Source organism: Pezoporus occidentalis, unplaced genomic scaffold, assembly GCF_034315485.1.
Source record: "Pezoporus occidentalis ecotype Australia unplaced genomic scaffold, CSIRO_AGI_Poc_V1 ctg124, whole genome shotgun sequence".
In the NCBI taxonomy this organism is placed as follows: domain Eukaryota; kingdom Metazoa; phylum Chordata; class Aves; order Psittaciformes; family Psittacidae; genus Pezoporus; species Pezoporus occidentalis.
Window position 1 is genome coordinate 1,284,375 of NW_026913038.1, and position 25,221 is coordinate 1,309,595.

At 42.2% G+C, this 25,221-nt stretch overlaps 1 protein-coding gene across 9 annotated transcripts in view; it reads right to left on the reverse strand.

Moving 5' to 3' along the window:
* Positions 1-25,221, reverse strand: part of EBF1 (EBF transcription factor 1) — a 279,371-nt gene that overhangs the window by 246,439 nt on the left and 7,711 nt on the right. For all 9 annotated transcript variants that reach the window (XM_062607528.1, XM_062607527.1, XM_062607526.1 and 6 more), the window contains exons 5-6: positions 20,722-20,795; positions 13,716-13,784 (exon numbers count right to left, since the gene is read on the reverse strand). In XM_062607528.1, coding sequence (XP_062463512.1) covers positions 13,716-13,784; positions 20,722-20,795 — 143 coding nt within the window. The remainder of the gene's footprint in view (positions 1-13,715; positions 13,785-20,721; positions 20,796-25,221) is intronic.

Here is a 25,221-nt window from a genome sequence, read left to right on the forward strand (position 1 = left end):
GAATAAAACATCCCTCTGCACAAATGTGGAAGCTGACACAAAGTCAATGATATGAATAATTCAGCAGCCTCAACACTGCTGTTGGGGTCAGCTTTCCTTGACCTTTGAAACAGGAAGTAAAATTCTGTCCAAATTTCAGTGACTGGAAATGCAGCAGTTATTTGTTGGGGGAAAAAATAAAAATGGAAAACCCAGATAATAAAATAAATAAATAAACAATGCAGACCCACAGTATGTGGGTGTGTATATACACACATATAAGATGATAAATTGAAACACCAAATAAATGTATCAGCAGAAGAAAACGTGCATAATTGGAAAACCCCTCAGATGTTAGAGCCACAGTGGCTGCAGAGTATTTGTTTCAGCCTAAAACGCTAAAACAACGTGTATGTGAGAGAGATACATGAGAGTATTTAGGACATGGTATGATCTAAGCATGTTCAGAGCTAAATGGTTTCATCTTTCAAAAAATAATTTAGTTGTGCTAAAGGGGATATTAATAGAATCAAAGTCATTATATTTCAGGCATTAAAGAAATCAAATCATATAAAAGGATCTATTCAAAGCTCACCGATAAATTGTTTTCTTTGCTACAAACTTTGTTTAAGAAAGGAACTGAAAGACTTCTTTTCTGGATGCTTTACTTAAGCTCCAGATTTAGGCACTATTGTTGCCTTAAAACCAGTGGAATATCTCCAGATTTTCATCCTTACGACTAAGTTAAGAAGATACCTGCTCCTTTCCATGTGATAAAATACTCAGCTAAAAACATAGGTCATATAATTTCTGATTAGATATACAGTCCTAATTTCAAATTGAATTTGGCACTAAAAAAGATTAATAAGGTATGACAAATAAGTAATTTTTTCAAGTTGGAAGGCAAGGAAGAACATCACTGCACACAGCATGTCTTCTAGAGCAACAAAAGATATAAGGTAGCAGAAGTTAGCTCTGTTTGCTGTATTAATCTTTCTTTGCCTGCTTACCCATCACCTGTGGAACACGTCTGATATAAGATTATCAAGCTTTGGGGGTTCAATTTGACTTTCTATGCTTTGGGCATGGTAAAGCCCAGGAATGGGACCACAGGGAGCACCTCTGCCTCCGGAAAGTTCCATGAAGAGTTAAATCAAGCTCTGACAGTAGCCACCCTGAAGATGCATATTAAGGAGATAAACAAAAATCAGCCCCAGTATTGCATAATCCCATGTGGCAAATGGAGAACAGGGAATTTGGGGGTTGAGTTCACAACTCTGCTCAGCACTGGGTTTGTGTGCAAAGTGACTCCCTCCAAAAGCCAGCTCTGAGAACCCAGCTGGTTCTCATTTCCAAACAACCAGTTTCTCTATCCCCAAGTGCTAAAGAAAATAATCCCAGCAATCCATGACTACACGCTTTCACAGGGACAGCAGTGAGAATTTGATTGTAGAGATAATTAAAGTCATTCCTGAAACTTCCAAGGAAAAAAAAAGCCGGAGGGGGGAGGAGGGGGACCAAGGGGGCCAACGATGCTCGTGTTTAAATTGAACTAAGCAACTGGTTTGGCTTGGAAAAGGAGGGTGGATGACAACACTACTTTCAGGGAATTAGTTCCCCTGAAAATTCTCTCTCCTGCACTCTAATAGTTATAATATTTGCAAAGAGAATGTGATAGACTGTGGAGAGTAGGAAGATTACAGTGAGGTTTGGAGCCTGGATGTTCTTAATTTGGCAAGAGTATCCAGAGGGAAATGCTTTTGCATTCTGGTAAACTTGAATGAAATTATGTACAGCCACTTCGATTAGAAGGTTTTAAAGGGAAATGATGCCATAAAAGCAATAAAACCAACTGCTATCTGCTTCAAACACTGAAAACATCTTTTTAAAATTAATGTTTCCTGCAGCCCTGCCACAAGTTAGGTCTGAAATAATTTTAATATTAACAGGACTCGAGAGCGGGTCAATCCAGAGCCAATTACATGACTGGATTAGTCCTCTGTATCTTTCCAGAACAGTGGAGTAATTTACACCACTCTGGCTGGTGTAAATCATCAGGGTACTCCTGGCATCAGGAGAGCTCTGAGGCTCTGGCCACACTGGAAATAATCATCATCATGGTTAAAAGAAAACCAAACAAAAACGGCTTGCTCCCAGCAAAGCTGAATTGTACAACCCCCATGTCACATGTCTACTGTGACCCTCCTCATCCTGAAATCGGTGTGAAATTCAGAGATGGGGAGAAAGAGTTTAAAGCACTTGTAATCTCTCCGTCTGCACTATCTGCCTTGAGCAGGAAGGGGGGATCTGCTCAATGAGAGCTATTCAGGGCCTCTCAATTAACCTGATTAGTTCAGCACGCTGCTCTCATGAATGACACCTTATCTTGGAAATGAAGGAAAAAAACTTCCTTCCTTCTGGAGATAGAGTCAGCCCCTAAAGCCAGAGCAGCAGCGCCCATCGGGGCTGGTTCCCCCATCTCATCTCCCTGGGGAGCTGCTTTTGGGGTGGCAGGGCCAGGCAGCCCAGGTGGCCCAAGCAGGGAGGGGGTCCCCGCTTCTTCAGAGCCAACCGGGCACATGATGGGATTTTCTGCAGGGGTTAACCCTTCCAGCACTGCACAGAGCCCAGTCCGGACACTGCCTGCAGGTAAGAGGTAGAGCAGGGAAGGGGGGGGAACCCCCCCGGGAACACTGCCTTGTTTAAGTGTGTTGTAGTCTGGAACTTGTTTCATATGTGACAGATTAATGAGCGATAACTGGGTTACCATGGCAAAAAGCATTCCCAAAATTCTCTTTTGTTTGCCCAAGAACAGCCTCCCTTTCTTCCCCCCCCCCCCATCCCCCAAATCATGCCGCTTTACAATAACAGAAATATTAACTAACAGCATGTTATTCTTTCAAATGTGGATGGCTGCGAATGTCAACAAGGCTGACTGTTACATACAAACTCCAAGAACTAATCAGGGAAAATAGGTGTCTCAACTGCAATTCTGAAAACTCAAATTTATGAGTGCCCAGCCAGCTTTGAAGGCATTTATTAGAAAAACTCCAATGACTTTTAAAGTATTAATGCACAAACGACACATTAGGGCATGATGTATTAACGTTCTTGTAATTTCTGACAAATTGAGTTACCATTGTCACAGCGGGGCAACCCCTCAGAAAAAAACAGTTCCTCTCTCCTGCCATGCGGTGTTCAGCGGACTACAATTTGTGTACACATAATGGGGTTCAGCAAGAAGTTTTCCTCCTACACCACACTGCAGTTTATTCTGTTTTTCAGAATGCCAGGGCTATTACACCACTCACTATGCTTTAAGAAAAGAAGGTAGATATAGCCTAGGGATTGTCTTGCCTAAACAGCTCCTTATGATAGAGGCTCTCTCTGTGCCACTGTGCATTCCCGAGAGCCAGGTCAGCCCAATGGAGCCCAGAGACCCCTGGAGCTCAGTAACATCAGACCACAGTGCCAAGAGGAAACCAAAACCCCAGAGATTAAAAAACCCTTAATTTTTCAGAGCTGCTTTTAGCACATAGACTCCAGCTTGAGAAACAAATTCTACCTAGACCCCAGAAGAGCCCAGGATTACCCAGGGTGCTCCTTTGTAACACAGTGGGAGTCCCTTGCTTTTATTTAAAAAGGGCCAAATCCTGATCCCTGCAGGGCAGCTACCACAAAACTTGTGCAGGTCGTTCCCTTCTCCTGCCTGCAGAATCCCCAGCAAAACATGTGATGGGGCATGTTCCCATCTGCAGCTGAATGCTGCTGGACTCTACAAGCGATGCAGAGGCACAAGGAGCAGACTGGAGATCTTACCATCAGATCTTAATAGCCCTGAGTGTGGCTAATTTCCTTCTTCTAGAGCAAAAAACATTTTAATGAATACAGAATACATTTCTTGTGTCATCCTTCTACACAATCTGAACTAGGTAAAGTGGGTTTTAACATCCACTAATCAAAGTGACTTAACAACTGGGAAGTCAGCCAATGGTTATGTAGTGGTGCAGATGCCAAAAAATCCAACTGAAAGATTATATTCAGGGAGATTACAGAGAAGACCTGACTCAACTGGGTGGAAGTGGATAGTTATCCTGGTCAGGAAAGCCTGTCAGTCTCCCTGCAAAATCATGGAGAAAATTAAGGAAAATTATTATGTTTTAAACAGCTTCCTTTTAACCCATTGTAGACATTGGCTGTATCCCATACAGATAACCTTATCCAAAGGCAAATTCTGGAATCAATGGATGAACAGCTTGGCAAAGTCCAAAAGCAGATGAACGGTCTCTGACAGCCATCAAGAGAACACTAACGAGAGGAAGATCATTTTTTTTTAGTGCTAGATGCTCACAATGAGTTATCAATTCTTTCTAACATTTACTTTATATAAAATTTATCCCTTCCAGGGTCACAATCGTGATGTCACTTTGGGGATGTCCTTTTTCTTTTTTAATTAATCTTTGAAAAAATGACTTAAACTTTCAGCTGATTGCATGATGCTGAAACAGTTTGCAATTCTGATTAGAAAGTCAAGGTGGGAGGAGAACTGAGAAAATCCAAGCCTACAGCAAACCTTAGGACCCTGGCACTATGTCATTATAGTATCACCTTTTTTTTTTAACCCCATTTTTCATCTCTTTCTAGCCCAGCATGGCACTGGAAGAGTTAAAGAAAACAATAAAAGAACAACCAAGTGTACAGGGGAGGATTTACTGGCATTTACTTTTAATTCTATGGTCCTTTGCTCTGTGGCTTATCAGCCCTATGTCAGCCCTTTTTCCTCCTTTATATTTCATGAGGAGACCCACATGCTGGTACTGAGAGACAGAGCCCAAGTGTCTGTAAGCTTTTTGTCAGGTAAAAAGAGAAGAAAAAGGAAAGGAACAAGAGGAAAAGCAAAGCTAAGAGGCATCTATTAGATGTCACTAGGCTTTTGTATTCATGTCAATGATTCAGGATTAGAGTATTTGAAATAATCTTATTGAGAGAACTCAAAAGCCCCACAGAGGGAAAGCCTGCTCGGTAGCATATGGCAGAGCAGCAGACAATATCTTATTAAGGATGTGTTAGCTAACACCATTACTTTTTATATTACATTACTGAACTATTGTGCCTCAGCCGGTTAGCGAGATGGCATAGTTGTGGAATGCCGTTTTGGACATTTTACCACGTCGTTACAAAACCAGAGAGATTTGGCTGGGCATCCAGCCCCAGCCCAGCAGGAGGTGGCAGCAGCGATGCTGCTCTCTCAACCCCCCCGGACCGCTGGGATAAGAAACCACCCTTCTCCAGCAATGGGGAAACGATGTCCTCAAGCCCACTGATGGGCACGCTGCCCTCACGCCATCCAGTCCCACCCACTCTTCCCCACCTCACTCCCCCCCAAATTCAGGTCATCACCTTTCAGGTCTGGCTGCTCACTACTGCAGAGAAAAGCAGGGGTATAGAGGGTGGCTCCTGCTATATCTCCAGCAAAAGAAAAAAAAACCCAGACTATTGCCAAACTCAGCCTCTTGTCAGATGAAGGGAATTTAATTTTGTTATAGTGAATGCTGTTAGTCTGAAAAATCTTTCTTTGCTCTTGGACAAGAGCTTGTAATTGGAGAAATAGCTCTTTTTAAAGTTATCTTCATCTGCCTACACCTTTAGAGGCAGCAAGAAACCAAAGACAAAACAGTACTGTTCATAGCATTTCAATGATTGCAGTGAAAGGCTCTATATCTGGGTCACCTTATTACTGTCCAGTATATAATTTCAGTGACTTGCTATAAAGCCTTTTAATAACTCATTTCACATAATTCACATATTAACAGCACCAGAAAATTTGTTTTCACCTTTCCTATTTCCAAACACTATTTTTAAAAAGTAGGTAGAAAATTATTCATTCTGCTTAAAAAAAAACCTCTAAAATACTGTCCTTAGCAAAAAGAGTAAACACTCATTTGATACAGTAATATATTCTGATCACAAACTACCTATGCAAAGTTGCTAATGCAACACACTGGGAACTCTGTATGGCTTTTCTGTACTTTTCCAGAACTGTTACAGAAAAAAAATACCCCATGATGCTGCAGGGAAAGAGAAAAATTCATACCAGTATTTACCACTATTACTACAGAGACCTGCTGCTGTCTGAGGACAGCAGTAAATCCTTTTCTAGAAAGTCATCTCCATCATGATTTACACAGGAACCTACACTTGTTTCTTGTTCTCTTTTAACTTTATTAGTTAGATGTTGTATTAAAATTAAATACATCCAGCAGGCAGAAGTGAATTTGAGTTTATCACAGTTTTTCTGTAGATGTGGATGATTACTTATAAGAATATATTTCTGTGGCTAGAAGATGCAAACATTTATGACTACTCACAGGAAGAAAACTACTCACACACCCCAGCTTCTACAGAATAAAGCTTGGGTTATGTTTTTACCCAGTAAATGCTGGGATAGAGCTCAGATACATTTTTCATGTTCGGAACAATTTTAGCTAATCTGCATTAAAACTGAGGATGATCTTTGCAAATACATTTTCCTATGACTCTTATTCATGTGTGCATTCCTACTGTGACAGGAAATATGGAAATAAATCAGGTGTTAAGATGGGACAGGAAATTTATCTACACCAGAGACTGTGTGTACATATATATTCATATGAGAAAAAGCCACTAGCTTTTCCCCCCCAAAAAATCATTACTCTTGAGAAAGAGAAGAACTGACACTGAGCTGCATGGAGCCCAGTAACCCACTGCGCCAAGCACGTCCTCCCTGCTGCAGGACACACTTTGAAGTAGGAGTTCATATGAAGAAATCAATAAGTATGAAAAGCACATTTGAAGTTTTGTGACCAGAAACAAAGGACAGATCCCCCTGCCAGGCCCTGGGCTCCTCCTGGGACCAGTCCAGTGCACTTGGAGCTTTCCTGATGCTGCAGGAGGTCACTGTACAGAGGCAGCCAAACTTTTTTAAGCACCTCTAACCTTGGATGCTCAAACCTTGCCATCTGAATGGAGCAGCAGAGTAATCTAGTTATACCTCGGGCTGCTCCTCTGCATAAGAAAACCCATAGGGTCTTCAGGATGGACTTTGAGGACTTAAACCAGTGCAGTCTCCTAAAGCTGTCAACCCTTGCTGACCAAGACTGAGATTTTCAGAAAGAGCCCAAGGGACTTAACCAACTGAAAGCAGTAAGTGCAGAGCTGCACACCTCAGGCTCACCACCTACCCAAGGCAGATCAGACCTATACAGACACATACTGGTCTTGGAGCAGCAGGTCCATCATACCCCATGTGTGCACTCAAGTCACTTTTCTAGACTGACAAGTGGCCAAGCCTCAAAGGGCTGTGGGTGAGCACCAAGATGATAGTCAAATGCCAAAAGCAATAGAGTAGGCTGGTCTTCACTTTCCTCATCCCCAGGATATTCAATACAAGCCTAAGGTTTTTATTCTTGACAGAAAAATCTCAATCTCCATTTTCAGTCTGTATCAGAAGAACCACTTCTCTTTGGGAACAGGATCATCTACCTACGTAGAGTTTACAGAGTACCTAGCACAATACACCTTCTTTGCAAGAGGAGCCTCTGTTTTATCACTGTGATATTAAATAGTGACAATCAGGCATAAGATCACAGTGAAAATAAAGCCCAAAACATTAGCTGCAGATTCAAAAGGCATCACTGAGAGAAGCAAGCAACTATTAGAGTAGTGTGAAATGTTTGCAGTGAAACCCAAAACCACATAAAACTTGCCTGGTTTGGGATTTTATAACACACTGAAAACTCAGAACAGGTTTGCTAAGAAAATCACAAACCTCCTGAGTGAAGCTAAGACCAAATTAAGGTTTTGCAAAATAGTTTTGAGATTATACAAAAATTCTTATACTTGGAGCAGAGGGGAGAGAAATCAAACAAACAATAAGCAGAAGCTGTTTGACCCTGACCAAGTTCACTCAACGCCAAGAGCAAAATAAATGAATTTTGAAGCAGCAGAGATATGTGCCAACCCCAGTAGGCTGAAACCAAGGGATTTTTGCAAGAATCCTTGCAAAGTTACCCCCAGCTCTAGTGATTTCATCACCAGAAAGAAAACTGGCACCCCATGTTTGAGGAGTGCTGATAGAGGGTTATGTCTGAAACTCTGTGTGAGAGTCATCTAGTGATCAGAGTCTCCCATTTATCTCACAAGGGCTCAAAATGCCTTTGGCTGCCGAAGTCATGTGGGAAATGTTTCGGGTAATGCTTCTCAGCTGCATCAATCACAACTAAACCCTCAAGGATGTGTGTTTCAGTCTCTCCCCCCTCAGAAATGTATGGGTTCAGAGGCTCTGGGAGCTTGCATGAAATGCTCAAGGCCAACTTCTGGCTGTCTGAATGCCCTGCTTAGAGGCCCAGAGACAGCATGGGAGACATCTCTGTGCAGTGCTGGGGGGTAGTCTTCTGTCACCCAGTTTCTGCTCCCTGGACTGCCTCCCTGATGTAACTCCCATCTGGCTCTGGAAGGAGTGGGTAATTTCCAGCACAAGACTCAAGAGAACAGCTGAATATTCAGGCCCAGGAGTATTCTGCACCTATGTCTTGAGATTTGTTAGAACATGTCATGCCTGCCTGCCTGCATGCGAAGTCCACCCAAGGATCCAGGACGAATGGGATCCTCAGCCTCCTGCAGCCCTATCTCCAGCATGGGCAAGGGAGGAGCAGGACACCAGCACAGAAACCTTCTGATGACCCCACACAGCAAGGTTCAGGTACCACATATGGTGAGGGGGATCAAGGATATGACCAGGACATGTCAGGAACCGGAGGTCCTGCAGAGGAAGCACTGCCATAATGCCTGGCATCTTCTGCCACTTTGCTGTGACACCAGTGCTACAATGAGCACATGTCCCTTTAGTTTGGCTGGGGATCAGCTGCGGCACTGATCCCATCCCCTGCAGCAAAGCAATCCTCTGCAGCTCCCTCCCAAGCAAAACCAGCCTCGCCCTGTTACCAGCATCTCTCCTAAAGCTGGCCAGATCTGCCAGCCAGCCTGCGTCTCCATCACTCTCCCTCCAGCCATGGAAATCTACTGCAAAATGCATTAATCGCCACATCTGCCTAACAAGTGTATTTGTGGGGAGGACGAAGTGAGTGTGGTACAGTCCTCTGTGTCATTTTTCCACCTGCCTGGTATTTAGGATGAAAAGATGATCAGGCCCGTAGAATACAATCCGCTACCTGATGACTTGTAAAGCAGTAAAACGGAGACATTGAAAGTCATTCACTCCTCGTTTCATGCCATTGCACAGTGAAATTCTACCCACAAACATAAAGTTTTTCAGGTTAAAGGCTGAAAGATTTCAAAAACATATGCAGGTGATTTGGCTCCCTCCACAGCCACAGCAGCTGGGTGTACTGGGGACAGATGACTGAGAGCCTGGCTGAGCACCCCATACAGCAGGTGCCAAAAGCACACAGGCGTTTCAAACACTGGTAGCAGGTCATGTATTAAAATATACCTTGGTGTCATCTGATAATAAAGCTTAGAAGATATTACAGCCTCCAATTTATGAGTCCCCACTCTTGCTCCATAGACAAGAGCTCTGCTTGCGCTGGAAATGCATAAACCACCTCTTCAAAGCCAGAGTGAGCCTCATTGCTCAGAAATTGCATCCAAAACAGCACGTGAAGAACTTCAGTATATTGCCAGGCAAGGGCAAGAAAAGACCCTGCTCATCACCATGCTCACCTACCACCTAAGGGCACACAGTCTCTACCCGGGGGAGCTAAAACACAAAGCCTGTTGACTTACACCACAATTAAAGTTCCTCTATCCAAAAGATAGACAGAGCTGAGATTTCTTAAGTAGGTCTCATCTGTCTTGGTAAATCTCAGCAAAGCCAATTTCAGGTCACTGTCATCTGCCTGCTTGCATACTCTGGGAAGCAGCAAAAGTTGGGATGAACCAGCAATTGCCAAATGGGCTGGTTTCAGCCCTTCTTCCATGCAAAGTCACAAGTTGGAGGTATATATATATATATATATATAGGCCCTAAATGCTGAGATTTTTCTGCCGCTATATTTGGGATTGCAGTGATTATTCCTATTTTATCAGTCACTAGGACTCCTGTTTACTGGATGCAGCCATAAAAGGTAAAGAAGCCCCAGCAGGCACAAGTAACACCATTAAATAGCAATCCTGCACTGGTAAATTGGGTTTAAAAGTTTGGAGCAGAATGCGGAGAGAGGAGTCTCTTTCCTGAACCAAGGAATAATATAAAGCCCCACTTTCTCCCCTATGTGACTTTTGTCATTATCATCTTTTCCGATTCTTACAAAGCAAACCTAATTAGGAAGCTCTCTCATTAGTCTTCCAGAAAAATTAGCACAGCTTATGCTAATTACTCCTGTAAAATTTAATAAACTCGTTGAAATGGGAATAGTCTAATGAGGTTTTATTTATTGAACTAAGGTAACTGTAAGGAAAAAGGTTAGGACACCAGGATATCCAGAGTGGCAATAAAACTACAATTTATTCAATTTCTTCACAGGAATTTTATTGCAAACCTTTTAAATTCAAATATGAGTTACAATTTGAAAGTTAAATCAATCTAGAATTTAATTTAATAACAGGAAGTGCTCTGTGTTTTCTTTAAGCAGGATTACAATACAGCCCTGCCACTGCACTTGTAGGAGGAATTGTGCATTTGTATTGTGACAATAATATCCCTTTTAAAATGAGTTCCTGTTCATCAGATCTTCATCTCAACACATGTAACTGGATTAGTGATAAAATATACAGGCTATGCTAAGAAGATGATTCAGACACACACAGGTTTCCAAGAAACTTCCCTGAAATGACTGCTCTATAAGCATAATAGGTTTATTTTGTTCTCCAGAGAAAATTTAGATCACTACATGAGTATAAATTTCTCTACGTCCCTTTCACTGCTGTATCTGCTGATACCATAATAGAGCGAAGTATAAAGCAATTTCATAAAGGATAAAGATATCCTGTTTCAAACAGACTTTTTTTTTTAAATCCCACATTTTGAAATGTGCGATTTACTTTTCATATCTAGGGTTTGAAAAAGAATACAACACATGTAACTTTGAAGTTGCCAAACAGCTTCTTTGCCAAGTTCACTAAACCACCACAAAGACAGAGCTCTCTCTACCCCAAGTTTCTCTAACCTCATCAAAGAGAATTAATCAATCCAAAATAGTATTGCAGCATGTAAGAGGAGGATAGCATTTCCATGTAAGTACATATGTCAAAAATCCCATGGACAGATTCTACGTTAAGCTCTATGTTAGGTCAGAGTCTGTGGATTCACAGGATTTGACGCAACAGTTAGATTAAATCCATAGGCAAGACTTTATCGGAGTGTAAGGCATGTGGGAGTGCTTTAGCCCAAATGGTAAATGAATTCTCTAAGCTCACATGCAAATAAAAATAGCTAAATATGGTTTTGCATATCAATTGACATAATAGTTAAAAATTGCACGCATGGAGAAGTGACAATGGAGTACAATTAAACACATGTTCTGGCTTGTGCAGGCATTTTAAAGTTAGGACAATTCTAAAGGACTCGTTTTAAGGTAAAAAGGCTCCATATAGATCACTTCATCCTTTCCGAACCAAAAGGGAGAAAAAAAATGAATAGGATAAATGTCACAAGAAACATCACTAAAGCCACTAACTGTATAAAGCACATACTTATTTGGCCTAAATTGTTTGAACTAGCCCCAGCCAAGAAAAGGTTTTAAGTACCCTACTGGGACAGATGCGAAGCGGCAACAATAGAAGCCACACTAATGCAATCCAGGTAACACAATCCTGTTTCAAAAACACGGGGAGGGCTAATTACAGTACTGCTGAGTCAAATTTCTTATACCACTGCAACCCACAGGAACAGGTCAAAATCAAATGTTATTCAAACCACAGTCATATCAGCCTTCTGTATCAAAGTCACAATTTAAAACCAAGTGAAGAACTTAAAAGCTTAACCCATTCACAAGCCAAGCATGATTCAGAGCAGGTGGTGAGGTAGGGTTTGTATTATCATCTTCAAATTATGTTTAGCTTGCCTTTTCAAAATAATCTTCAGAATTCATTCCTTTTGCATCAATTTAGGTAAAGACTGAGAAATTGATCACTGCTAGGAGCCTAAATCTGTTTTTTCCATGTAACAGTTTTCCTCATTTTGCAGAAAGTGTGTAACAGACAGCATCTCTGGCTTTCATAATCTGAAATGATTTGCAACTAGCAGTTTTGCATACTAGATAGTTAAACAAAATATTTCTGTAAACCTGCCATTAGCATCTTAACATCTCACTTTCCAGTACAATGAAAAATTCATGTGAATTTTGTAGCTTTCATGTTGCTCAAAATGCCACTCTAACACCATGTTTATAGTGTTCAGCTCTGTACCATGCTTATAAAACACATCTCCATACAGATTTCACTGTGAATTTTTCCCCACACACACTTTCTCTGCTACTACCTAATGCTCACAGAAGATGAAAATATGCCTAGTTAAAATAGATATACCTTCTGAGATTTAAACACTCTCAGGATCACTTATTATAGCTAATCAAAACACCTGATATAAGCTTCCAATATATGCACTTTCTTACCAAATTCAAACAAGAACTGTAAATCTGGATGAGCACAATGCTAGGCAAGGCTCTGCCCTATCCCTGGACCATTCTCTGTGTGGGGCACCCAACGCACCAAACCCTCTTCACCTCTAACATGGATGCCCTGGCACAGAAAATACTTTAAACTGAGTATAGCAAACCTTAACTCAGACAACAATGCAAGGAGAAGCACACTATTCTATGCTCTTGCCCCTATAAGTATAGGTAGTTTCCCTTCAGGCTCCCTCTATTCACAGATTAGTGCAAGGGTATTGCTTTCCCTAGGTGATGACAGACACTTTCAGTACTTCATGGCCATTTAACTCTTCTAGAGTAATGCTGCATAATAGCCAGGTTATTGCACATGGCTTTGTACAATGAGTTTGGACAATGAAAATGTAAAAATGACTATTTGGCTACCATTTTGCATAATTTGCAAGCACAGAAACTATGCATGGCTCGGAACAACTAAAATAGATATATTGTACTACAGTGATTTACATGGTGATGTCAGATTAGTAATATGAATCTGTTTAAAAACACGGCAATTAAGACAGGCAAAAATGAATTGATCAGCTGACAATACAGTCAAAACAGTATTCCAACCACAGAAAATAAGAGGAGGAGAAAAACCTTACTTTGCAGATCTATTTTTTAACTGGTTTTATGCATAAATAAAAGCCTTAAAATGTAGATGGATTGCATCCAACAGAACTACTGTAGCTAAGTGATAATGATTCAAACATTTTTCAAATAAAAGTTAAATATTTATAAGCACCCAACCACATTTCATAAATCAAAAACTATTATTATTTTATTCCTGAAGCTTCCCTGGCATAGCATGTGAATTGAGCCACAGAAAGTCAGAAAGAAAAATCTCCTCTTTATGCACATGAATCAGTTACAAGAACTGAAGCCCTCCAAAGAGCAGGTCACTCCATTATCCTCCATATGGCCCTTCCATGGCAATCGCAATTGCAAAGCACAACTAATTCAGTATCAAAAACGAAATTTCATCCATACATACTCCTAATTCTTCCCCATTAGCAACACAGGGCAGGTGTTTCGTTATAATGAGGAGGGGGGATAAAAAAAATGGAAGGAAACAATAGCAGTCCTTACCTGTCAATTATCACTGGATCTGATGGAGTCTCATTTCTGTTGCCACAGCTTTTCTTGTCACAACAGCGGCTACAGAGCAAAAGCGAAAGGATTTAGTGCAACCATTACACTGTAAAATCATCATTACGAACATGGTAGGTTCAAATTGCCGGCTAGAGTTACCGCTCGGTCCCTGCCTGGAAATCAGTCAAATGTAGTGGGTCACATATGGGTTAATTACTATGTTTAACTTCTTGCACAGCTGGTTAGCAACGGAAAATATAAAAAGAGAGGGGTTTTGGCCCTTTCACAAATAATATTTCAAGGATCACCCGAAACAGGGAGACCTGCCTATTCGTAGCCTCTTTGCCATGGGGTTGAACAGTTGTGCCACAGACGCTCGCACACAAAATAAGGCAGCTTTTTCCATGCTGAGCCTAGTTTTTACATTTGCTTAACACTTACATTACACATCCACAAGATATTCCTACTTCTACACAATTCTCAGCTACCAGAAAACCTCCCCCTGAAATCTGAAAATGCTTATTCTCCAAGAAACACTGTTGTTAATGGGGGAGCCGAAATGCAAGTGCCATTGGCAGCAGTTCTTTTATGCTCGAGCGTGCCTGTTTCCCCAAGTTTTCTGAGCATGTTAACAATCCCTAATGCCACGGAGAGCACAGCTCCAGCGGCTGGTGCCCTGCGTCAGGTCAGATACAAAGCAGGCATGTGAAAAATAAGCTCTGTCTCCCAAAGCATTGCTCCATTGCTGACCTCGAGGCTGGGATTCTTTTGAAGTAAGGTGGCTCATTGTTTCCTAAGAGAAGTTAAATTGTTGTTTGTGACAATTCCTTGTCAGGGATTACTGTCCATTAGGAGCCACAGATATATTGCAGGTAAGCTCACAGGCAGCATATACATTTCTGCTCAGGGTGGAAATCCCTCCTGGTGCATCTAGAGCTGTGGCTGAGTGACATATAGGCTGCCCTGCTCACCCTGTAGCCCATCCAAACCCATGAGACCTTGTCATAGCTACATAGGTGACCAATCCTCAGGCTTCCACCCACCCCAGGGGGGAAACACCCATCTAGCAAGGAAAGCTCTTGTTTGCTGATGCCTCTTGAAACAAAATCCTCCACTGAAGTCAAGGCTTCAAGGAATAAAAAAAAAAAAATTAATCAAGAACTCCTGGTCTTCGCAAGCCCTCCTTGGTCCCCCCCAAAGAGCTTCTGGATCAAACTTGGGCAGCTTCTATGCAGCTGCAGGGACCCCATCCCATGGTGACAGGCAGCAAGGACCACTCTGCTCTCCCTGGCCAGACCTGAGCACATGCCTCCATTTAATAAACTTCCTGGTAAACCTCAACCACACACAACCAGATCTTTGGAAACCACCAAGCTTGTTCCAAATAGCGTTCCAGGGACCTGCGCATCGCTTTCATTTCAGTGGGTGGCTGGCAAGAGCAACTATGGCTCCCACTCAGATGAACTACTTTCTTTTCCCTAGAAGGTGGAAAACATCAGGGCAGGAAGAAGCCCTCAGAAGTGCCATGCTATATAAATAATCCTGTTGGGAATATGACAAAGGTTCTCTTGTGTTGCTGAACAATAGAGTGAATAATATACAGTTACCCACCAAGATTAGCAATAAAGCAAGTAACCACACTAAAGATAACAAAAAAAAAAGGGGGGGGGCCTTTTACAAAACCAGCCTGTTTAAACATGGCTTAAAAAAAATAAAAAAAATTGTTTTCAAAGAGAGGAAAATACATAATTCTTTTCACCGCAAAGAGCTTCAAGGCAACTATTCAGGGCTGAAACTTTTCACAGTTAACACATGTGCGGTATCTTCATTTCGGTGGAAGTTACATTGTCTGGGATTGCCAAAAAAAACTGCTTAATTTTACAGCACAATACCACAATTGATCCACCAGAAAATGCAAGAGTCTTGGCACCCAGAAAGCATTAAAATTTAGGAAGGAATAAAATATGCTGTAGGTAAATAGTCATGTGGACGTTCGGGGGGCTGTTTTGCCTATAAAAGGACTTGTCGTTGGAGTGCAGCTAGAATGTGTGGGGTGAGAAAATTTACCCACAAACAAGGCAATAAAAACTGCTAATCATTTTTAAATGATTAAAATGTAATTAGAAACAGAGTTGGCACAAGTTAAGACAATGCAGTTCTTGTGACTGAAGCAAATCAGGGCTAGTCCTGACATTCTCACAGCAGACTGGAGGGACAGAAATTGCCACATTTACTCAGGCGAGCAAAGGTTCCCAGGCTCCCAGCACGAGATGGGCAGATACCACCATCCATTTACCACAAGGCTCAGAGCATCTTCCTGGGCACTAACCTAGAGGGAGAAGTGGCGGCAGGGGCCTGGAGATGGGGACACCTTGGACTCACCTCCTGCTGCAAGCAGGATGGAGTCAGGCACTGGCCAATGGGGACAACCCAGCTTCAAGAACTGAGTAAAGACTGCATTGCTCATCGGATATCCGCCCCATTTGGGCAGGGCTTCCAAAGAGTGCACCCCATAATCCTGAGCAACTGTAGAAGTCCTCACTCCTTGCACTGCAATTTGAGGGTGGTGTGGAAGAGGTGCACGTCTGACACATCCTGCTCTCTGAAAGGAGGCTCCAAATGTTCTTTCATGTTCTAGATAATTACTTTTTAAACTTTAGCTTGTCTTTGTGTTTTTATCTCTCAACAGCAGAATTCAAGGCTTCCTCTACCCTAGTTTTTCTATGCAGAGAATTAAAACATCATGCAAACCCTGAGTCTGAGACCTGCTTGCATGAGAAGTACTTGCCTCAAAAGTTTTAGTGCCTACTTAACACTTGGAAATAAGATCCTAAATATTCAGTGCTCTTTTCCCTGAAGGAATTTAAAAATTCCCAGGAGCTTCTCCAAGTCACCCAGAACCCTCCGGCTCCCAGCAAGGCTCTGAAAAAGCTTAGGAAGAGCTGCTGAGTGCCAGCTGCTTGCAGCCAGGGGGGCAAGGTCTCGTCCTCTCTGTTCTTCCATGACACCTCTCCCCAAGTGGGGCAAGGAGCCAGGTTTCAGGCACAACGCCATGTTGGCCAACAAAAAAAAAGCCTACAAAACTTAGTATGTTTGGGGGCAGCTCACTTTTAAAACAAGTAATTCTAGACAGTAATGCAACCTCTTCCCATCACAACCTCATCCTGCTCCTGCCCCCCATCTCTGTCTACCCCACTCCAATTGCCATCCTTGCCATTCACAGGGCTCCTGCCCAAGCCCCACACCATCCCCGTCCTACCCCTTCACAGGCCTCCCCATCTGCTGGCTGCCACCACCACTCCCAGTTTTTATTGCTGCCTTTGTCCTCACCGCACATCTCTGGGGACCTGCTGCCTTCCTGCCGTCTTGCTCCCTATCTTCCTCTTCACTTCCCTGTGCTGGACCATCTCTAGCCTGCACTACCCGGCACTTCTGTGGGCACACAGGAGGTGGCCTGCTCACCCCAATGTCTGGCACCCCCAAATCCTCTCATCCCTCCCCTGCTGTGGTGGGCAGGAGCATCACTCGCGAGAGGAGCCCTGCTTTGTGTATCTGTGCTTGGGCTTTCTGTGGGGACAATAAACAATGAGAAATGACGGGGCGATGGCATGTGGCCAGCGCAAATGCGACTTTCCGATCACTCAGCTGCCAGGCTCTAACAAGTCGTTAGCAAGTCCATGTGGGAGATTTTGCAGGAGCTCCCAGTGAGGTGGCTTTCATCCTGAAGATGATGCGGTCGGGACGAGCCCTGCCCCAAAAAGGCTCCTCACCCTGAAGCATGGAGGTGCGGGAGGTTCTTGCCAAGATGGCTCTAAGGCTGTATTTTACACAGACAAAACCCATATTTTACTCCAACCTCATTCTCAGAAATCACTGAACCATTTTAGCTGAAACTTTCCAAAGAAAGTCAGCCTGAGGCTGACACCCTGCAAAGGACGTTTCAGCCAGAACAGTTTAAGTTTGGCAAAGCTGTAAGCCACTGAAGGTTTCATAATGGAAATTGTTGAGGCAATATTAACTATAGATGTCCCTCCCCATGCTGCCTACAATACTAATAAATTCCACTGAGGCTGTGAATTCTCCCCAGCTATTAACATTTTCGCCAACAGTGTTTTATATTTGACAAAACACAATGAAATCCTTCGAAATAAACCACTACCTGAAGCAAACACCAGCCCACTTTCCTACCACAACCAGGATTCTCCTATACATTTGAATTCTTTGTCTTATCCGTGCCATAGTTGTCGTATACTATAAATACCCAGCTTTGTCACATAAATGCAAAGTTTTATTGTGCAGTTAGCCTTGATAGAGAGCACTGCTGAAAGTTGTTTAGAAATTAAATATCTAAAACAAGCTATTTTAAAATACAGAGCCCTCACTATTTCATGTCTGAAATGAAGAAATTTCATCTTAGGGAGAGCAAGCTGTCTTTCACACCATATGGCTAATGGTAGTGCATAGCAATTAGCTGGGCTGATTAATGGGGAACAGACTCTAATTTTATGCTTATAATTGAGGCTGCATTTGCACCCCTGGTGCAAATTCAGCACATCCCAACTTCCACTTACAACAGGCAAGAAATCAAGAGAAACAGAATGGTGTGGAGAGAGATTTTTTTTTCTCCTTCTAGACCCCTAAAGAGCATCAGATTTGCAATTTAAAAGAGTGTTAGCAGCACAATAGATGACAGATTTGTGCAATAGGGTCAAGCGGCCTGGTAAACAAACAGCACCCTCTTACACATGTATAGGCAGAAAAGGAAATGGGTAATATCTAATATGAGCTATAAGACATTTGAATATATCTCCCCCACCCCATCAGGCATACAACATTTACCTGCTATGGTCAGATTATTATTTCTTTTACTAGTGCTCTGCCTTATGCTTATGAAACTCAAGGCAGCATCTAGCAGTAAACAAATAGAAGGAGAAGAATAAACCTCCTGATCCAGTCAATTTTAAGAACAAAGGAAGTGTAAAGTGCTTTAATAAAGGGAATGACTGCATATATTTCCACATTCCCAGAATGGAAATAATTTTGTCTCAAAGTATACTGAATGTCCGTAAATCTTTGATGTGGTTATTTGGTCCTCTGGTTAGAACTCAGCCCTCCATAGGAAGTTTTAATTTACTTTTTACTCTTTATGTTTCTAAAGTGTTAGTAAGAAAATTAATACATTGAAGTAGGCAGTCTTTACCCTTGGATGGATAGCTCAGAGCGGCTGGCAGATGTAACTCCTAGCTCAAAAACCTTGTCGTTTAAGTATGAGGAACGAGCAGCAGTTTCAGACCTGACACTGCAGGCACTTGAGCACGTGCTTAGTTTTACTCACATGGACGGCCCCACTGTTTTACTGGTTTACTACTAGAGAAAAGCTAAGCACACACTTCAGCCTTATCAGGTCAGGGGCCTCCTGTAATATTTCCATGAACTGGTCCTAGCTAGGTATCTAGTGTGAAACTGGTGCTAATTGGGGCAACAAATTTTAGGGCAATTATGACTTGTCAGCAGGACTGGGTTTCCATTGGGAAAGGGAGAACTGGCCCAGAGTCCTCAAGCAAAGCAATACTGCAGCTCCCACCAGCAGCAAGAAGCTCTGGCACCTCTTGGAGATATCCATGCACTCTGATAGTTCTTAGACTGCAATGGGGTATCTCTGGTTTCCTGGAAGAAACCAAATCATGAATGAAGCAGCCTGGAAAAATACAATATGGAAACTGAAATCCCCAAATGCTGCAAGGAATAATTTGGAGGGGCTTTGTGGGGTTTTACCCAGGCTGGCAAAGCAAGCGGAGCAGCTCCTTCTCTGCTGGCATCGCAGGGTATTGACCTGCAGTAAACTTTTATCAGGGAGGAGCTGCCATGGAGGACAAAATATGGAGATCCCCAAGACAGAAAAGAAATAATATAATAATAATAATAAAAAATAATAAAAATCAACCAACAGAGAAGTTTCCATCTGAATACTTTTTTCTAAGTCTGTCCCCCACCAGGAAACCCTCATCCAAGTTTCTCCTCTTAGAAGTGGGTACTAGTTTTTACCCTCAAGTTACTCCTTTTTAGTAAATGCATTTTGTAAAAGTTACAACGCATGCAATGGCATTTTTACAGTCTTAAAACAACTGATTGTAACAATGAGCTTATGCAAGAACGCCTCATCTTCCACAAGGGAATTCTTTTCTGCCATCGAATAACATGTAACAAATGATTTTTTCAGACATGCAAAAAATATCCACTAACTTTAGTGGGACCATGAGGTCAAGCTCTCCTAGGTGCTAGAAGGTTCTGTGGGAAGATGCTGCCTTCTCTGCAGTAAAAGGGGAGTAGAAAAGGCTTCACCTATTTCAATTGGCCAGAAAAGAGAACAAAGCAGCTGCAGAAGTATCGTGTTCAGGAGAGAAGATATTTGGCTGTCCTGAATTCAAGTGACCAACCCCAAGCAGGCATGTTCAGGGGCAGAGAGCACAAGGCAGAGCCAAATCTGCACAAGGCCTTTTATAGAAAACCAACAGGAAGACATCTTTTGCATGGAGGAGTATCACCTGCCCCGCTCCAGCTGAGCAGGGACCTTGCATGAGCAGCAACTGGTTAAGACTGGCCCTCCTGACCTCGAGTCTCATCACATCCAGAGAAAAAAATACAGAAATTACTATTTTGTCATTCTACTGAGGAGGTTCTGTTGGGAACTGGGGGCAGAGACGTTTATTGCTAGAAGACTATAATCGACTGTTAATTTTGGTGAGGAGACCTTTTATGGGCTACAATGTCTAAATGAAAACCAGTAGTGTTCTGCGAAGAACAACTCTTTATAAATAATTGAAAACTAGTGTGACGGCTGAGACCTTGCTGCTAATTACACAAACTGAACTGGGTTATTTTGGGATTGTTTAATGCAAGAAAGATAAATTTAGGTCCAAAAATAGCTGCAGGTTCAACCTAGATTTTGAGAGACAGATTCATCTTCTCATCACTAATTAACTGGAAGAGGGGTATTTCTTACCTGCACATTATTTCATGCGTGAGCAGAACTCGGCACATTTCTGGGTTCTTGTCTTGGCCTTCGTATACTATTGCCTAGAAGCAAAACACATTTTTAGCTGTGCATCAGGTTGGGTTTGGAGTAAACAAAAACACATCGCTGTAGCCAATGGCACAGCCCAGAGTTGGGAGCCAAGCTGCAGGCTAAAGGGACAGTGCCTCCATCGAACCTGCTCCGAGACCTTCAGTTGGAAAACAACAGAGCGCAAGTACAGCTAAATTCCCTCCTCTCCGTGGCACGTCTCTGAAGTGGTGTGTAGGATGGGGTTTTTTAGTAGTCAAGACAACCACAATTTTCTTTTCAATTCAGAATAAAATATAAACCTAATAGCATTAAAAGAAAAAAAAAAAGGCAAAAAAAAAAAAGGACAAGGCTGGATATACTTTGGGCCCTATTCATTAAAAAAGAAATAAAAATAAGGGCAGAAAAGAGAGTGCTCATGTATTTTTAATTACAAAAGCTGCACAGCCCAAGCATTTTCCTGGTAGCTCCTGAGAAAGCGCCTGGGCCTGATTCTCCCCTTGAACCTCATGATCCACCACTTCCCAGAGAGCGGCTCTGGAGTTACAGGGGTATAAATAAGTGAGAAGCAGGCCCTACCAGAGCAGAGGATACCAAAACAAACCGAGGATCAACCAGCTTGAGAAATTTGACTCTGAGACAGCACAGGGAGAATCCTTAAAGTTGAAACTGTGGAAACACTGCGTTCACATTGCAGGAAGAGTTTACATTTGCAATGCTTCCAGCAGCAGAACCAGCAGAGACAGTGAGGGATCGGCATACACACTAAGTGGATTAAGCACTCACAGCCCGCCCAGTACAGGGTTTCCATCTGATCACGACAGAGTGATATTTTCTAACCACCCCTGGTCCCAAGCACCACACCCCCAGCAACAAAATAAAAGTGTAAAGAAACTGCCTTTATAGCACCATCTTTTGATGGCATTGAAGTTCCTAAATCTTTTAGGGTGCCACTGTAGTTATAAGATCAATGGTTAGAGCCCCAGACTTGGAGGGATGACCACCCCTGTATTTGAGTATCAGCTTTACCCTGGACCTTTTCAGCTTGTAAAATACAGACTTAAAAAGAAGAAACTGGGGGACAAACTCTGCAAATAAAATTATACCTGGTATGGGTATACATAAAGCTAACTATAAACTATATATTGAAAATAAAACCCAAAAGTATGCTATGTGGATGAAATACATTTTATGGAATGAGACCACTTTAAAATGGAAGTGTGGAAAACACTGAGAAAAAATAAGTTATCTTATTCGTGCAATAAATACTGGAGTAATATCATACGAACTGCTTTCCCAGCCCTTACAGATATAACCCACCAAGGGTAAGAGGTGCTGTACCTGCAAAGGAGGCACAGATCTCAGGACATACAAATTTGAGGAAGCATGAGCTGATTCTTAACACCATTTTAATAGTAACAAGCAATATTAATATTATGCATTATAAATTATTTAATGATTAAAAAACAAAAATCAGGAATGGGGCTCTGTTAGCTTTGCTAGTTTTAATTTTTTCATTTCTGTTTTGCTAAACCCATTCCCCTGAAGCCTGAGAGCCAGTGGGGTTTCTGTTGATAAAACAGAGGCCGGCGGTGTCATTGCAGCTAATAGGTAAAGAGCCTCATTCGACTTCTACCCCCTCATTCCCACCAGTGAGGCACAAATCCTGTGAACCCAGGACTCATATGAAGGGGACATAAAAATTGTCACAGGACGAATGTAGTCACTGCAGCACAGACACCAGCAAGCCCCCCTGACACCAGCTAGGACCCTATGTCCCTGCTCAATTGCTGGCCCACACCTTGAGGCACTTCCACTTCAGTGCCCAAGACAGTTATAGATGGTTTGCAAGAAGCCCTGGAAGTTCATCCATGTGCTTACAGCAGGAGGTGGGACAAACTCTAACAATCCTCATTTCCTGCATTAAAGGGGAAGATGGGGAGAAGAACCTTCAGCCAAAACCAGGGAACCAAAGGAACCAGCTGACACTTGACGGGGCTGGTCAGCGGGGACACTGCAAACATTCCAGAAAACCCCAAACCCCCTTAGCAGTAGGACAGGTCAGGCAAGGGAGAAGCTCATGGCACTTTTCAGACTTAATAATTAAAGAATAATCTGCCTCTGAGAGTGCAGAGCATGGGGGTAAAGAACAGATCTACCCTTGAGGCTATTAGTGGAGACAAACACCTCCAGTGCCCATTCACCTCTAGACAATCACAGCATGAACAGTGCCTCAGAGAGGACTGCTCAACTTGGCCTGCTCTTCTTAAGACTTCAGGAAAATAAAATAAATTTACCCACTATGGGTTATCTTGTTGCCAGTGAAGCCAAGGAAGCGCGAGAAATGACAAACCAGAACACAGCATTTACTTTCTTTTTTTCCCCTCCCCTCTCTCTTCCTGCTGCTGTGCTTACTTAACCTCCAGGTACCCGCTTAAATAACTCAACTAAATAGCAATAATGAACGGGCAGAGTCAACACTGTGGTACATAATCACCTTGTCTATTGTGTTTAGCATCAGTGATCCCTTTCTTTGCGTGCATGACATTCTTCTGCCTTCCTCTAACGTTACGGATTTGCTTTTCACTTTATTTGCATTTAATTACCGATGTTGCACCCATCCACATTGTGTTTTCTCCGCATTAAGCACAGATACTCCCGCATACCCTATTCCTGCTGGAATTCCTAGGAAATTCTAGGAAGCAGGAGAAATTGCCGAGCTCATTTCCAAGCAGCTCATCCCCAGTTCCCATTCCTATGTCCTAATTTACTTGCGCGAACGGGTGTGTAAAGCGCCAACTGTTTACTTCCATGAATGGCTGCCTGAGAGCATTGCAGCTACTCTGCCCTCCTGCAAACTGCGTTGCTCTAAAGCACTAATTCTACAATTAGTTTCAAAAAGGAAACAGGAACTGCTAAAGTTTCAGATCATTATAGCTGCCAGGAGTATTTTTACAGGAAGGGTCTACAACGTTGTTGTTGTGAAGATTTTTAACTGCAAAATCTGAAAACTTACCCTATTTAAAAATACATATTTTATTATTATTGTTATTTTTTTAAAGTTCAGGCTTTAAAATGGGCTGGTGGCGGCGGGATTCCTTGTCGTGCTGACACCATCGTGATTTTGTCAAATAGGGATCACATTAATGAGAGATAAAGTGAAAGTTATAGTGTATAAACTTAGACCACAGCAGAGCTAAAAATAAGCCTGCAAATACACACTGGTGTTGCACAACAAAACACCAGCGAAGGAACTGCACGATTGTAGACTTTGCTTTTTTCTTTTTGTTTACTTTGCGTAGTTTAAACTCGGTGTTGTTTCCTGCGTGGTGCAAAATAACTTTGCTCCTCATGAACAGCTTAAATATTTCCCCACAGAATTCATCTTCCATTTTCGTAAACCATTACTCCTCCAAGTAAGCTTTCTACAAGAAGCCCCAGTGAGTAACGATAACTCGGGCACCAACGGACTTAAAAAATGAGACCCCAAAAAATTAATGTCGAAATAGAAGGCTTTTTCACTTCCATTTAAATAAAGCTGCATAAAAAGTTGAATCAAATGCAATTCACTGCTTGCCAGCAAATAAAAATACTAAACTGAGCCCTCCGCAGTCACTTCTAGATGACAAGTGCGTTCAGTGGTTTGCCTAAACTTTACAGCAGTGAGGTTCATTTACAAAAATGTCATAAAATGAAATAAAAGGAAGGGGGATAATATAAAAGTCAGGAGCACAGTTCTCATTTAAGCCACTTTTTCCCCAGTAAAGATGGCAGGATAGAGCTATAAAAGAGTTGATGAATAAGCTGGAAAAATATAAAGCCAGATTTTGTCCTTAACTATTCCTGACTAAATCCAGATTTATGCTGATAGAAGTGAGGGCAGGATCATTTCATGGTGTCAGTTTGCCAGTCAAGCAATCCTGCTTTCTGAACTGGACGAAAAACAATCTTGAAGGAATGAGATCATGGTCATTATATTGTTCAGTTATGGCCTTGATTTTAAGAGAGTAAGAGAAGGAGAGAAATCAGCAACGTGCACCGAAATCCACTTGCTTTCAAATTCCTCATCTGTTTCACAAAACAAAAACTATCTTCATTATTGAAATAAAGGAGAGAGAAAAAGTTGTTTAAAATGAGGGTCCTTTCAAAAACAGAACTAGAATGATTTGGAATGACGTATACAGCCATACACACAGAGAGAAAATAAAATCCTGGCCCCACCGAATTCAATAGGAGCTATGCAATTGACTTCAGATGGGCCAGAATTTCACCCAGAGAGGATTAGGCTTGTATCCGCTATATATCTACGCAGAAAATACTGTGAAATACATTTATTTGGCTTTGAATACTTAACCCTTAATCACCCAAGCTTTTACTCTTTCCCCAGGCAGAATTTTGACTCATCCTAGTGAGGTTTACCCCAGACAAGTAGCACAGCAC